The sequence below is a fragment of the Xenopus laevis genome, chromosome 5S (assembly GCF_017654675.1).
Source record: "Xenopus laevis strain J_2021 chromosome 5S, Xenopus_laevis_v10.1, whole genome shotgun sequence".
NCBI classification, from domain to species: Eukaryota; Metazoa; Chordata; class Amphibia; order Anura; family Pipidae; genus Xenopus; species Xenopus laevis.
Window position 1 is genome coordinate 40379756 of NC_054380.1, and position 17090 is coordinate 40396845.

The 17090-nt window shown below is 37.1% G+C and overlaps 1 protein-coding gene across 6 annotated transcripts in view; it reads right to left on the minus strand.

Moving 5' to 3' along the window:
• The window catches only part of stxbp5.S (syntaxin binding protein 5 (tomosyn) S homeolog), a 204470-nt gene that overhangs the window by 17940 nt on the left and 169440 nt on the right, over positions 1 to 17090 (minus strand). The window contains exons 17-22 of one of the 6 annotated variants that reach the window (XM_041564432.1): positions 16700 to 16825; positions 15617 to 15768; positions 14438 to 14521; positions 10651 to 10716; positions 3218 to 3274; positions 3075 to 3122 (exon numbers count right to left, since the gene is read on the minus strand). In XM_041564432.1, the coding sequence (XP_041420366.1) occupies positions 3075 to 3122; positions 3218 to 3274; positions 10651 to 10716; positions 14438 to 14521; positions 15617 to 15768; positions 16700 to 16825 (533 nt within the window). The remainder of the gene's footprint in view (positions 1 to 3074; positions 3123 to 3217; positions 3275 to 10650; positions 10717 to 14437; positions 14522 to 15616; positions 15769 to 16699; positions 16826 to 17090) is intronic. The other 5 variants (XM_041564433.1, XM_018265217.2, XM_041564434.1 and 2 more) reach the window with 5 other exon arrangements.

The following is a 17090-nucleotide window of genomic DNA, read 5'->3' on the forward strand; positions in this document are numbered from 1 at the left end:
ATATTTACCCATATTTATCCCTTTAAAATCATGTGACTTTTTGTCACAAAACAAAGAAGTAAAAAAAAAATTGCATATGCAAATTAGGATTCGAATTCAATTCGATATTCGGCCGAATCTTTCACAAAGGATCCAGGGGGTTTGGCCGAATTGAAAATAGTGGATTCAGTGCATCCCTATCCATTACAGAACCCTGCCATGCTCACTCAAAAGAATACAATCAAAAATGTCAGCTTTTATTTGGACCTTGCTAAACAAGGTATTTCTTTTTTGAAACCAAATATTGCTCCCAGGGTCAGTGAATAATGATTTGGATGTACAGTATGCATGCCCTATTGCTGTGAGAAGCATCAATCATATTTAAATATACCTCCAATTATACACATATACACATCATTAGTTTAAAAGTTCATTATACAATATTTACATTCAAAGGTGAAAAAATATAAAAGTGGTTTGTTAGGGATTAAAAAATACTTGCCAATTCAATGTTATGTACAAGAAAGTGCATTATTTTACCTGTCAGTCATAATAGTTGACTAGAATACTTATTTATTTGTACATTATTTAACATGCACATCCAACTCTTCAACTCCAACATTCACCTTTCACAGCTAATGATAGATTTCAATTTAGATTTTTGTTTCTATCAGGAACCCCTCCACCGGCTAAAATGCCACTAGACCATACACTGTTTTAATTTGGTTAAATCATTTATTCTTATCTACATTTTTAACCGTTCCTCTGTCTTTTACAGAGGTTGTCCAAACAAAAAAAACATGCTTAAAATGCACATTTCACCGATAGTTTAGGCTTCAATAGAAGCATTTGCAGTTTTTATACCCAATTTTATGGGCAACTACAACAGATGTTTATAAATGCCACCATTAACATCAATATCATACATATTTAGCATTTTTCATCTGTTCAAATGCATTTTATAATCTATATAAGACAGAAGCATCATAAGTTGGGAAGTCCATAGCACCCTACATATTTATTTTCTTATATACCCTCTGGGGCTTTGTATACATAGCACATATAACTGTGTTTTTTTCTACAGAGTCATTTGTGATCACTTCTCATATTGTATATTAGTGGAGATAGATTTACCATTGTGGTTTTTACTTGTATAGTGTATCCAGAGACCGAACAAACAAGTGCCTCTGTAGAGAAAAAAATAATGTGGTACCAAAGGAAAGAATCACTGTAAAATAAGCCCTCAAACATCCACTGCTCTACCTTTATAACGTGCTTTGGGTTGAGAGTCTATCACTGTATCATGTGATTGGGGTGACAGCATAATAGGATGAGTTAGCAGTATCCATTGCTCTCATGATATGGAGTGTTGGGCATGACATTACCCATTGTTCTCACTGTCGAATTAGCTTGGGGTTTCAGCACCTACTGATCTTGCTACGGTACATAATATGATGGGGATGTCTTTACCCACTGCTTTCATTCAATAATGTACTAGACTCCTCTGCACATTTTACAGTGAGAACAATCAGTAATAGTTGAGTTCATTAAAATTAAAGGCATGCTGGTAGGCATTGTTCTTACAGTATAATGCTGGGGATGCTATTCCACATCGTTCTCGCTGTAAAATGTGCTGGGTAATTGTCTATTCCTCTTACAGTATAATGTATATTGGATGCTGGACCCTCTGGTCTCACTGTATGTGATGAGCACAATCAAGTAGCTTAACAAGTGAGTGCAATACGGCTTTGTTTTGTTTGCAAACGTTAAAGACATTATGCAGACACTGCCGGATGGCATAGATCCATGGCATGATAAAGACGGAAGCCATCCTTGTATACCAATAGATGAAAAGAAAGAGGGAAAAAACAGTATATATGTATTTGTCTTATTTTTTGATGCCCATTATAATCAAGTGTTTTTTTGTATCTTTTTAATGAGTGACCATATAGGAGGACCAGACCCCTCACTCCATTGGCAAGTAGTTTGTGTTGGGGCACTAGTTAGTTGGGCACTTAATTACTTACCATCTACTCAAAGTTAAGTCATCTGAGTAGAAGTTAATTTATTCTAATGAGCCAACCCCATGCCAGTGAATGGTATACTGTGTACTGCCACCATCCTAGTTGAGGCGTAAAGTCAGTGGTCACCAAATACCTTAGCTTTTATTCAGTCCCATCTGCAAAATCAGGCCCACCATCACACATGCTTCCTTGTGTTCCAGCACTATGGTGCTTAAGTGGAAGAACAAGATTATTCAAGCTAGCAAGAAAACTATTCATAAAACTCGAGTTTTTCCATGTTTGTATATCTTAAGGAAAGGATAGAATTTTTTTTATAGTTAGACAAAAATAAACATTAATTTATTATAAAACCATTCCACTTCATAGAATGTATACAAAGTGCATTAAAACACAATATAGCATAGCAAGACTGATGCGAATGATATATAATGTCTGCAAAGCAATGCAGAATATGTTGGCACTATATAAAAAATGACAGTAAACCCAGGGAACTGCAATGACTTGACAATACTATCAGGTAAGAAGGATTTTAGCATAACTGGAGCAATAAACACAGACATACAATCTCATGTAACAATTTAAAACCACAAAGTACAGATTACAATTTAAAAATAAAATAATGGTTTGTGACATAACATTTAAAAATTTAATTCTTCTCAAATACCACATACCAAAGCCAAAGGTAAACCTGTGTAAACCCATTCACCAGGTCCTATACTTGTAAAATAGCAGGGCTCAATCAGCAAATACAAGAGTAGAATGTTTTATATGAAATGTTTTCATAATAAAGTTGTGCTACTGAATTATAATCTATGTTTTTAAATACATTTAAAATAAGAGACTTTAATGAATGATCCTTGCTATTTTCGATACAGTTTTCACCAAAGCAACCAAGAAGAATTTTAAGAGAATTAAAGTTCCCAAACTGGAAGATTGTGTTAATTACTCAGCCCCCAAACCTCAAAACAGAAGCAGAAGAAGGTGATTTCTCTTTTTGCATACCCCCTTGTGGTTAGTTTGGTATAGCGCAATGCACTGGGACAGGACATAAGAGAAATTGATCTTTCCTACCTATATCAGTGACTATCGCTTTGGATAACCTTCTGCCTTTGATCTTCACTGTAAATAACAGTTCAACACATAAGTCAACATCTAATCATCATAATGCTGAGCAAAATCATGCAGAAATGGTGTGAGCAACAAGTATACTGTACCCTTTTCTATAAATTTACTCTTTGTTTGTTCGTCATCAGAAGAATTGGACGTGCAACCTATATAATTAAAGACACAATTTACGTCACACATACAAGTGTCACCATGCTGATAGGAAAAGACACAAAGGATTATGCTATGGTTTTAGGAAAGCAATGTTAATTTGGCTGTTAAAGCAAACATTTATCCCAAAAATCAATTGGATGGGACACAAAATTTTAGTGTGTTTATATTATTTAAAATAATTAAACTAGCTGCATGTGATATATTACAGTTGAGTACATATAATGTGTTCAACTCTCCCTAAAGGCCAAAAGAGCCTTACACCTTGAATTCACACCAATTTTCCAGTATCAAACTTGATTTATCCCCCTATCCAGTCACCCACAGTAACAGTCTCCTGCTTCCTGAGATTTACACCCAAATTTATATTAACCCCCACTAGTGTTAAAAATTCAAAAGTACACCTAAAATTCTTCATGAAATTGCTGCATTTTAAAGTGCAAGTGAGAGCCTACAGGAGCCAGGGGCGTAAAAACGGTGTTGCCGATAGTATGGAAATTGCAGGTTAACATCTCTGCTTTGATCATTCCACAGCCATCCTAACTGGATTAGGCAGGTAAATACATATGGTCGATGATCATTTTCATAAATGCGCTGTTGCTATTGTCAGCACAACATGAAATGTAAATCTGTACAATTCCATACAGCATCTTGGTCATCTGGATTTAAGCACATGGCAGATATTGGCATGCTGGGTAAAAAATGGCAAAACTAGCCAACACTATCTGCCAGTGTGTACCCAGCTGAATGGATGGCTTCAAGGAAAACAAGTACAAATAAACCCTTTTATCATATTTGCACCAATGGAATCAAATTGTTCTCCATTATTCCTTGCTCCTTAGTATAAGGTTCAACTTGGCCAAAGCATCAATAGGGCCCAAGCTTGGCCTTGACTCACTGAGCTTTCCAAAAATCAGATGACCTTTGAAAAGACTCATATGGTTGCATTCATAACAGCTTTCTGTTAAAGGGGTGGTTTGACTTTATTTTACCTTTTAGTGTGTTATAGAATGGATAATTCTAAGCAACTTTTCAACTTTTTATATATTTTTAAATTATTTCCCGCCTTCTTTCCAGTTTTCAAATGGGGGTCACTGGCCCCCGTCTAAAAAAACAAATGCTACGTAACACTACAAATATGTTGTTAAGAAGCACAAGTACAATTTTCTTTAGGTGAAAGTTTTCTGTACTGGTTGCTGCAGGAAATTTTAAACTATGTGGAGCTTGAGGTTGGTGGTAGTTCCAGGGTTCCCTTGGAGGAGGGCTATAAGTAGCGGCACTGAACTGAATGCATCTAAGTACCATTAAAGAATGTTTTTTTTTTTACTGTGTCTAAAGTTGGGTGAATGCAACTGAATCCTAGGCGCCATGAATGGCCTATAGTATGACCAGTGTCTATCAGGCTTTCGTTACTACTCTTATTGGATGGAATGTTTAGCAAATTTAGCATGCTATATAAAGTTATTTATACAGAGTTACATAATTTGCAGTGTTGACAAATCTTGGCCAAAATGTCCACCATATGGGGGTGCAATAGATTAAAAGTACCAAAAAAGCATCTCTATACACTATTGTGAATAGTATTAGTTGCTCAATTTGTAATAAATATACATATGAGCTGGTTTTCAATCAATGCACGTTATATGATACAATATTTTTTAACTGGGCCTAACTATATGTGTTTCTTAACTCAGGAAATATGACGTTTTATACAGTAAATAGGGCTAAAGGTGTGCCTATAGATAAGATTTATTTATTTTTTTACTTTTGGTACTATATACGCAATACAAATATGTATGCAGCACTCCATGCCAGGTTTTGTCCCAACAGGTTAAAGAGATAAGATAATGTCATTCAGGGTGCAAAGGCAGTCCTTTTAAAGCTACCCAATTCTTGGCATGATGAGAAAGAATAATGCTTGAGATGGGATCTCTCAAGGACAGTATCTAATTGGAATTTCAATCGAACCAGGACCCAGAGTCCAATAGGCACAGCCAATTAGATCTTTCATGATACAAGGAAATTGCACTGTACAAGGTTGAGTGTACAGGCACAACCTGCACAATGTGTAAGGGCCCTACTTTGGTTCATTACCAACAGTGGATTTATTTTGTTTCTTTCTCTCACTGTGATCAGAAATGAGCTAGGCAATAGTGGAATACTAAGTTAACCTATTACATGAGAGCCTAACCACTGATGGCAGCTTTAAGTAAATGGTCCTTGGTTGCTCATATGGTAAAAAATAATTCTCACCGCCATAAGATAAATCCAGTAGTGTAGGAGGGGGTGACCTGGAGAAAAGAAGGTAGAGAAGGAAGTAACATAATGCACATGCAAATTATGTCACTTCCTACCACGCATTTGCACATTTGCTGAGGTTCTGTGCCTAGGATGGACCAAAATACATTGCTGACAATCATTTAATGCTAAGTAAATATATTTGGTTTTAATATTACTTGTGTGCAGGGCAGCCATCATGGGGGGGGACAGGGAGGGAGCGTTGTAGAGGGCCCGAGGGTATGGGGGGCCCTGCCACGTCACACTTTCTTGATTAGCCGGGCCCCCGCTTTCTGAGAGCTGCTGATTTCGGGAAGGCAGGGCGGGAGCGCAATGGGAGGTATCTTCTGTCCATTACTTCCCCTTATTGGTCACTGAGTTTAAGTCCCGGTTGAGCTGCTCAGGGATTGGATAGATGAGGTTTGAACTTCTCCTCCAGCTCATCCAATCACCATGCAGCTTTACCAGGACTTTAAATTATGTGACCAATGAGGGAAGAAAATGTTGTCACTGGAAGAAGATGCAGCCACCTGTGCTCCCCTCCTCCCTTCTGTAGTTGGCAGCTCACTGACAGCAGGTGGGCCACACTAATGAAGTAAGTGCAACATGGCAGGGCCCCCTAAAGGTAACCCTTTGTGGTCCCTGTTGTGTGGTGGGGCCCTGGGCACCAATTTTTTTTTAAACTTCTGGGGTGCAAGTTTTTTTACATGGACGTTTTACATGGACCAATTTTCTTATAATGTTGGGGGGGAGCTGGCCACCAATTTTTTCCCCATGTGGGGTCCTAGCCACCAATATTTTTTAATGGGGGGGCCCTGACCACAAATGTTTTTTTCAATGGGGGGGCCCTGACCACCAATATTTTTTTATTAACATGTTGGAACCATAGCCACCAGTGTTTTTTTTTTTTTAGTGTGTGGTGGGGGGTGGACCTGTGGGGTGGGGAGGGCAGACCTGTAGGTGGGGCTTGTGGTGGGCGCAGTCCAGGAAGTTTTTTCGTATGGGGCCCTGCGATTTCTGTTGGCGGCCCTGCTTGTGTGTGTAAGTAATTGCTCACTAGCAGTACATCAAAAGGCTTAACCTTTGATCCTGCATTTTTTTGTTTTACTTTAAATGTTCACCCCTTTATTACTTGGCTCCTATAGATATACTGTATAAAGCTATAATAAAGCTGAATAAATTAAGGCATGCTCAAACAGAATGCAAAGAGGCCTAGGCCAAAACATCCATAAACAACAAACTTTACTGCTTTTAGTATGTATGAGAATGACATGAATGAGTGCTACAGTTCTTAGACAGACCCATTAATTTACTACTTATTACGAATTTCATAACTTTTAGATTAAACTTTTCTCAAGTCAATTTGGCATGTATTTAGTAATGCTTACTTGTGTACAGAAATTGTAAATACATTTGCCAGTTGCTTGAATATCCCAAATGGTTATATTGGTTTTGTGGCAACAACACTAATATGAATGAATGGGATAACAAGCACAAAATATGCTATATAGTTGTATTAACCAATTTATTGTTATAATTAATTGCATACAGTTCTGTATAATTTTTGGTATAGCATATTAAGTTTTCTTTTACATTAAACATTAAAGGGATACTGTTATGGGAAAAAAAAGTTTTCAAAATGAATCTGTTAATAGTGCTGCTCCAGCAGAATTCTGCAATGAAATCCATTTCTCAAAAGAGCAAACAGGTTTTTTTATATTCAATTTTGAAATCTGACATGGGGCTAGACATATTGTCAATTTCCCAGTTGCCCCAAGTCATGTGACTTGTGCTCTGTTAAACTTCAGTCACTCTTTACTGCAAGTTGGAGTGATATCACCCCCTCCCTCCCCCCCCCCCCAGCAGCCAAACAAAAGAACAATGGGAAGGTAACCAGACAACAGCTCCCTAACACAAGATAACAACTGCCTGGTAGATCTAAGAACAACACTCAATAGCAAAAAACTGTGTCCCACTGAGACTCCTTCAGTTACATTGAGAAAGAAAAACAGCAGCCTGCCAGAAAGCATTTCTCTTCTAAAGTGCAGGCACAAGTCACATGACTGGGAGCAGCTGGGAAATTGACAAAATGTCTAGCCCCATGTCAGATTTCAAAATTGAATATAAAAAAATCTGTTTGCTCTTTTGAGAAATGGATTTCAGTGCAGAATTCTGCTGGAGTAGCACTATTAACTGATGCGTTTTGAAAAAAAACATGTTTTCCGATGACAGAATCCCTTTAATAATGAATAATGATAACGATGAATGTTAAGAAAAACTAGTTGTTTGAATATTCAATTAATATGCAACCTTCAAAGCAGATGGTGACTCTGGTTACCTGAGACATCTGAATATCAAACTTCAATGCAGCATGAGTAATCGCTTCAGTGAAAGCACCTACTAAAATGTAATGTGCTTTTAAAAATGGCAACTCAACAATTTCCCAACTATCGATACAAGAGTGTTATTCCCTTATAGTTTAGAAGTTATAAGTAGACCTCAGAAATGGGTTCACAGGCTCACTTAATAACTGCACGAATGGTTCAGCTCAATCTAGTCAGTGGCTGACTCAGGATATGATTCAAAAAGCTTTAATACAAATTAATGTAAACAAGGCTCCAGGGCCTGATGGCATACACCCCCGGGTTCTAAGAGAGCTTAGTTCAGTTTTAGACCAGCCCTTATTTCTGATTTTCTCAGATTCACTGTCATCTGGTATGGTGCCTATGGATTGGAGAAAAGCTGATGTTATTCCAATATTTAAAAAGGGATTACGATCTCAGCCTGGCAATTATAGGCCAGTAAGCTTGACATCTGTGGTGGGCAAATTATTTGAAGGCTTGTTAAGGGATCACATTCAAAATTTTGTCCTAATGAATGGCATTATGAGCAACAATCAGCATGGCTTTATGAAGGATAGGTCATGTCAGACGAATTTGATTGCATTTTATGATGTGGTAAGTAAGATTCTGGATAGTGGGGGGGCAGTAGATGTGATCTATTTGGATTTTGCCAAAGCGTTTGATACTGTGCCCCACAAACGACTGCTTTCTAAACTAAGGTCTGTTGGGCTTAATGAAGTCGTTTGCACATGGATAGGAAACTGGCTACAGGATCGGGTACAGAGGGTGGTTGTTAATGGGACATTCTCTACTTGGAGTAAGGTTCTTAGTGGGGTCCCCCAGGGCTCAGTATTGGGTCCACTTTTATTTAACTTGTTCATTAATGACTTAGGGGAGGGTGTTGTAAGTAATGTATCAGTGTTTGCAGATGACACAAAATTATCCAGCCCAATTCATTCCATCCAGGATGTGGCATCCTTGCAACAGGATCTTGACAAACTGGCAATCTGGGCAGCTAAGTGGCAAATGAGATTCAATGTTGATAAATGTAAAGTCATGCACCTGGGATGTAAAAATATCCAAGCCACTTATACCCTTAATGGGACTGCACTAGGCAAATCCATTATGGAAAAGGACCTTGGAGTCCTTGTAGATGATAAACTTGGCTGTAGCAAGCAATGCCAGTCAGCAGCATCAAGGGCAAATAAGGTCTTGAGCTGTATTAAAAGGGGCATAGAGTCACGGGAGGAGGGGGTCATTCTTCCACTGTATAGAGCACTTGTAAGGCCCCATCTAGAATATGCCGTACAGTTTTGGTCTCCATCACTCAAACAGGACATTATTGTATTAGAGAGGGTACAGAGAAGGGCAACTAAGCTGGTAAAAGGTATTGAAAATCTTAGCTATGAGGAAAGACTGGCCAAATTGGGGATGTTCACGCTGGAGAAGAGGCGCTTAAGGGGTGATATGATGACTATGTATAAATATATAAGGGGATCATATAACAATCTCTCTAATGATTTATTTACCAGTAGGTCTTTCCAGCTGACACGAGGTCACCCATTCCGATTAGAAGAAAAGAGGTTCCGCCTAAATATTCGGAAGGGGTTTTTTACAGTGAGAGCTGTGAAGATGTGGAATTCTCTCCCTGAATCAGTTGTACTGGCTGATACATTAGATAGCTTTAAGAAGGGGTTGGATGGCTTTTTAGCAAGTAAGGGAATACAGGGTTATGGGAAATAGCTCATAGTCCAAGTTGATCCAGGGACTAGTCCGATTGCCATTTTGGAGTCAGGAAGGAATTTTTCCCCTTCTAAGGCAAATTGGAGAGGCTTCAGATGGGTTTTTTTTGCCTTCCTCTGGATCAACTGGCAGATAGGTAGTTAATAAAAAAAAAAAAAAGGTTGAACTCGATGGACATGTGTCTTTTTTCAACCTTACTTACTATGTTACTATGTATGTCAAATGTAGATTACATTAAAATAATGCATTGCACTTTTGCAGTGACAGTATTGTACAACCATATTTTAAGTAGATAAAACATGCCAAAATTAAAATCACATATTTTTTAAAAAGCAAGATTTTTTTTAAAAAAACTCAAATTAATTCCAATGTACAGCAACAAACCCTTCATATGCCTATACTAGTAGTTGTTCACTTGGATGGTGCTGCAAATGGGCATGAACAGCCCAAAAAAAGCCCAAAAAGCTGGGAAGCAGCTTAACACGGTGGCATTGTAGTAACAGGTATTGGACCCAGGCCAATGTGGTTTTCAGTGGAAAGGAGCAGTGACCCAGGCTCCAAGTTAGCAATCATAGTTAGTGGTGGGTGCCTGACAAATAGGCATGTCCCAGTGATTTTCAGTTTCCTTAAACTTTTACAAGGCTAATGCAAACTAGATTAGTTTTCCCTTGATTTATGAATGATCAGTGTTGTACAAGAAGTTTTATCTCTCCCGCTCGGATCAGCTAGGATAGTACCGAAATCAATGGCAAGCGGATAGTACATTTTTTATTGTCAAAATCTGAAATGTTTAATTTTTTTTGAGTTGTCACCCGACTCCTAAAATTGTTAGAGACCAGTAAAATTCACAACTTGACATAAACTTCAGAATCTGTAGGTAATAAATATAGACAGGAAAAAGGACAATTCATTACGGTTTTATTTTTCCAGCAAGCATGGAATGTTAATTGTTAGCAAATAAGAACAACTTGCATGCATCTCGAGAGCAACGTATGCATAATCAAGTTTACCTGAAGTAGGGGATTTACAGCGATCCTCTGATGCCACCGTGCTTTCATTAATGTCAGAAAGGCCCGCTGAAACATACACAGCACATGGAATGAATAATAATTGAAATACATTAAAATACATCATATGGACATATGGACAATAACAACAATATGCTTTTTCATTATTATGCAGTGTTAGTTAAATATATGTACAAAAGGGGAAAAACTACTTGGAATTCAAGACACAGGAACATGTTCAAAGATTACATTCCAAATAATGACCATCAGCTTACAACTTCCTGGTTTTAAGGTTGAAAAACTGAATTTAACCTTTTTAAATGATTTTTGAACCTTTTAATTATAACTTCTAATTAGGGATGGGCGAATTTTTCACCTTGTTTCGCCGGAAAAATTACGCCCATAGACTTGTATGGCATTGTGCGTCAAAAAATTAAAAAAAAGATGCGTCAAAAATTTTTTTGCCGCGCAACAAAATTTTCTTGACACCCATAGACTTTAATGGGCGTCCGCGACATTTCACCGGTGGCGAATTTTTGACGAAACAAAACGGGTCAAATTCGCCCATCCCTACTTCTGATATTTAGAGGGCACAGCTGGAGCATTGATATCTTTCACAATAAGAATACTTGTCATGACTAGTACAGTAGCACATCATGGGTCAGATTAATTTGATGAGAAGATTTTCATGGTTTACTACATGAATATTGCACTGACATCCACAGGGACTTTAAATGCAACAGAAGTATTGATACATTTTCTGACTGCATTGAATGTAGCCCATACTCCTGGTATGTGAATACCAAAAAAGGTACTTGGGAAGCACCAGTCCATTCTGGGAAGACCAGATCTTTGCTCTTCCTTTCCATTTGCCTTCAACCTTGATCAGAATCGAGGAAGAAGCAGAGAAGGCAGGAGTTTTAAATAAAAACGTGTGTCCAATGAGTCAGCTCTTCCTAAAACAGATTTTAGAGCAGCATTCCAGAAAAACACATTACTCAGAAAACTTCAGGTTTCAAGAATTGCAAATTAAGAATCGCATTTAACTACAATAACCTAAAAACAAAATACCTTTTAAAATCTTTTTCAGTTAGTTGTTAAAACTTAAAGTAAAGCAGTGTGTACCACAAAGTCCTGATGTTTTTTCCTTTTTTACACAAGTGGGATTATGATTCTCTCCTCCCTCCACACACTTTGTGGTCCATTATTTGTTTAGGCACCTTAGCTTATAACAAGGTTACAGACACATGAAAACAATATTCTCAATCGGTCATTAAGCCATTGTTCCAAGAGTATCCATGGCAGTATAAAAACCTTAACCATAATTAACCTTTAAGCTGGATGTTTAGGAGTTTCTATAAGAGAAAATCACCATAACTAGACTTCAGGCTGGAGCCCCCTAGGAAGGAATCCCCACATATTTGAGGTGCTGGTTGTTACATCACTGCTTTAGATCCATTTGTAGGAGTTAGATCAGGACTGTTCAATTGAAGGCCTATGGCCCTTAATTTGCATATCAACATTTAAAAAAATTTGGATTCCGAACATGTGATTTGAGAAATAATCTAACTACTACATGCAAAAAAGTTGTGGACAAGACGTAGAAAATATGAAAATGTAAATGCTTTTATCCTTCAATATTACATAAGTGTTTTAATTTTAAAAGATTTAAAAATTTAACTACCGGGCACATAAAACTATTACAAACTGCAAATAAGGTTCTGTGAATAAAAGATGAAAGCAAAGGAAACTAGTGATGAAGGGCTCTTTGCGTAATCCTTTAGTCAGTAGAATTATTCATTATTTGTGGAGCTCAGTTCAATATTGTTATCTATCACTATGACAGGACTCTCCATTACTAGTATAGTAGCACATAGTAGGCCAGATTCATTTGATGAGTGGATTTTCAAGATTTATTATATGACAACTGCACTGAAATCCACATGTAATCTAAAATTGAATATATGTATTTATATGTTGTGCTGGTTTCATGCTAGCTCTAAAGAAAATCTCTAGTCTAAGGGGCAGATTTATTGAGGTTCGAATGGTGAATTCGAATTTTAGAATTTTTTTTGTTGGTCAAAACTCACAAATGAAAATTTTAATTCACCAATTTGAGTTTGAATCAAACCTTGACCCTGAAAACAGTTCTAATTTGAATATTTGCCACCTAAAACCTGCCAAGTTAATTTACAAGGCAATGGCAATGTACCATTTGAATATGTTCATTGTCTTCCTGACATTCAAGTTTTTTTTGGAGGAAAACTCGATTCAAATTCAATTAGAATTTTCGGGGTCATTCGTATTTAATTGCATATTAGACATCTGAGTTTCTTCATAAATAAACTTCCATTTGAGTTGTGAGTAAAATCTGATTTATTAGAGTTGAAAAAAAATTCACACCTTGATAAATCTACCCCAAAGACGTGTCGTATCAAACTGTGTAGGCTGGTCTAATGCCAAACTGTTTTCATTCAATTTAGAATCATCATTCAGGTCACTAAAATCATTGGGGCTGGTTTGCTAGCATAGGTATTAAATATTAGTTAATTAGTTAATTAGTATTACTTTTGAACAGACTACTGTAATTTAAAAATGAGACTAAAGATCACAATGGTTACCATGGACACCTATACATCTCACACAGTTTCTCATTAATATGCTATAATATCCTGATCTGATTATGGTGACCCAACCTCAATAGGTGCAAACTAGTAATGCCATGAAAAACATACAGCTAGCCCTTGACAATTGCTGAACATACCAAAAAGCAACACACTGTGGCGTTGTTGGGTACATTTCATTCATCATCTCATGGTGGACACCACACTTGGGCATAAGGTAGCCCTGTACTCAACATGTCCCTTAAATAATCTTTACACTAAATGTTTAAATCTTTACACTATTTTGGTGTAAAATTATCTTCAATTTAAATATAATTTAGCTGTACAATTACTTTCAGTTTGCTGTCACTCACACTCAGGTGCCACAGTGTTCTGAGGCTTCTCTAGATAAACAGAAGTGGGCTTTATTTATAAATGTTTTTTGTTCCTACTGTAATACTTTTCTAAGGACAAATTAATGTCCCTATATAGAAGCTGCCAGCACTTTTACAAACATATCCCATATGGCACAAGTGAATGGACTGCTGCAGCAAAAATTACAGGTCTCAAAATGTCTAACCACTGAGAGTCACTTTCCATTACAATATATGAGAAACATGTTATCTATGGTGTTGGAGCTACTATTAATCTGTGTGCCATAAGCAGTGTCTCTCCCATGCATCTGCAATAAATAAAAAAATGTACTTTGATTTATCTGTTAAAAAACAATGTAATATTATCCCTGTCTTTGAATATCTTTTCTACCAAGCCCTACATGTTTAATTTATACTTACCTCAAGTATTCATTAACATCAAAATGGACTTATTTTAGTTTGATGATATCATAGAATTTTGTTTTCAGTAGCATTTTTAACACCATGCATGAACATTTCAAGAAAAAGAGAAAAACACTTAAAAAGTTTCAGTAGAACATATAGAGCATGTTTTATTGTAGCATTGTAGCCCATGTGCCTTTGATTCAATCATAATTGTGGATTTTAAACCAGTTCAATTCAGAAAGCCCCCTAAAATCTGGCCTGTTTGTGGCCATCAATGAGGGAGTTGCGAAAAGTAAGATATTCCATAATCAGCAGTAACATTACTCAAAGGCATGAAAAGATCATGAAGGCAGGGGAAAGTGGCACAGTAATAATCGTAAACTGGTTTATTGGAGTGACAGGACTTACTTATGTAAGAGAAGCGCTGTTTTTTCACAGACTCAGAATATAAGCTAGATAGGCCGCACATGCAAGAAGCCACAGTCAGCATACCTTTAATGAAGCAATGGAAAAAAAGGAAAAAAAAAAAAAAAAAAGACAGACATGGAAAATACAGGTACCACAGAAAACCTGCTGAACAGAACTTAAAGAATGTTATATGAGGAAATTTTGATATGGACACTAATGGGCAGATGTATCAAGGGTCAAGTTCAAAATTCAAATTTGAGTTTTTGAGTTTTTTTATGGCCAAAACTGTCAAATTCGAATAGGGAATTGTGGAAATTCGATTACAGTTTTTGTCCCTTTAAGAACTCAAATTCGACTATTCGCCACCTAAAACCTGCCGAATTGCTGTTTTAGTCAATGGGAGACATCCTGGGATCAATTTGGAGTCGTTTGCAGCCTTCCTGAGATTCAAGTTTTTTTTCAGAGAAAAAAATTGAATCAAGTTTTTAAAACTCAAATCTAATTCGATTCGATTTTTCGGGCCAATACTATTCACCCGAGTTTAGAAAATTCTATTTGTTTTAATAAATTTCGATTGGTCGGATTTTGATTTCACAGGAGTTTATGGGAGTTTTAAAATACTCCTTGATAAATCTGCCCCTAAGTGCATAAATATGTGTAAAGAAGAGGGAAATGAAAAATATAATAAGGTACAGTAACAGCTGTACTGTCTTCATAAGCGTTCATTAACACACAAACATAATTAGTATTTATGATCTTGCTTTACTTGGAAACAGCAGAATTTTAGGGCTTTTTGTCAAGGTTCAAGAGCACCAAGGCCCAATAAGATGCAACAGTCTATGTAAGCTTACATCAGCCTTCTGGTGCTTGCCAGAGATTCAAGATAGCCAGTCAAGTCCTGACTATTTACCATATTGATATAAGCAGAGATGTGACCTGCTACATGTGTTCTCGTCTCTTCCTAACCAAAACTGCTGCTCTGGTGGGCTCTATTATAGTTAGTAAATCCTGGGTTAAACAATTATACATGCAAACCTCAGAAAAATATCTCTCAACCCTGAATCTATGTCCTACACCTTTTAAACCTAGTAAGTTCTTAGTGTTATGTGGTGGTTTTGTCTGCAGCTACTCTCATACTTTTTATAGAATCCTTGGGTTATGAAGTTTAGGACTTCTTACCTCCTGAGGGTTGTCGTGTTTTGCGTGGAGATCGTGGCTGTCTCTGATAGGGATCATTTGAGCCATATAATTCAACGGTGCTGAGGTTCAAGAGCACAGCCTTCTGGATGTAGTCAACGATTGCAATACCATTGCAGTTGCCAAAAACAACTCTGAAGGAGACAATAAAACAGGTTAGTTGCATTATTCTAGTCTGCATTTAAATAACATGTCAGTATAGAAAACCTTAAAATACCAAAATCTTTACACTATTTCTTCCCTGCACCTGTAGCTCATACTAAGACATGCCTAATAAAGGCAGATGTAAAGGATCATTTAATCTTCATGGGCTTTCCATGTATAGAAAAAAACAAATAGCAGGCCAGCCCCTCCCCCCTGAAAAGTATGCGATGGCACATGCAATATACAATACTAAGCATAAGGGGCCTATTCACTTACAGATATTAATAACATTACATCAAGTAGTCACATTTTTATCACAGGTAGGACTGTCATTATCACAAAAAGGTCAGTATTACTACACTTTTGGCCAGCAGCAATTCAAATATTCGGCTGCCCAAACTGCTTGTTATAGCTATGGATTAAAGTACAGTAAAAAGGTCCACTCCCTAAGGTATCACTGGGCTGCCCGGCCAAGTTTTAAGATTCCTATGTTTAAAGGACTAAACCCTAAAAATGAATATGATTAGAAATGCATAGGCATACTGAACCAGCCTAAAGGTTCAGTATCTCTATAGTAATAATGATCCAGGCCTTCAAACTGTCAAAGAAATTCCCATCTTGAATTCTGTTAGGAGTGTCTGAGACACGCACATGCTCAGTGGGCTTTGAGCAGCTGTTGACAAGCTACGCTTAGGGGTTGTCACAAATTATCAAACAGAAAATATGGTTTGCCTGTCATATAAACTGATGCTACAGGGCCGATTATTACACTATGCTGTTAACTGTGCTGAAAAATTACAGCAGGCAAACCACTTAATGTACCACTGCCCTAAAAAAATATTCTAAGTACCATTTGTGCTGAATATCTGCTTATTTCTAACATGATAACATATGTATGTGACAGAAAAAATTCATACTTACAACCCGTAAGCAGAGTTAATAGCCAGACTGGTTATTTGCTGTGGAGGTTCTCCGCTGACCCACACAAGCTGTGTAACTAGTTCCACTTGATAACCAGCAGATTGCTTTAAAGCAGTGCTTTTTACTCTGAAAGAGAAGTTACAGATAAAAGTAAAGATTCTGTAAATGGGTGAATATTTTTCTCAAATAATTCACCTTTTAGATTAATAAAGCGCTGTGAGTGTGGATTTCTACCATTGTGTTTGTATACAAGCATGGACAACACACTGGCAATGTTTCTCCTTCATACACGAGTGCCAACTTTAACATTTTTGAGTTTTTAGGATTTTCTTCGTGCCAGTGCAAGATTCCACCAATAATTCTACAACATTCAGCCATGCTGAAATGCTTC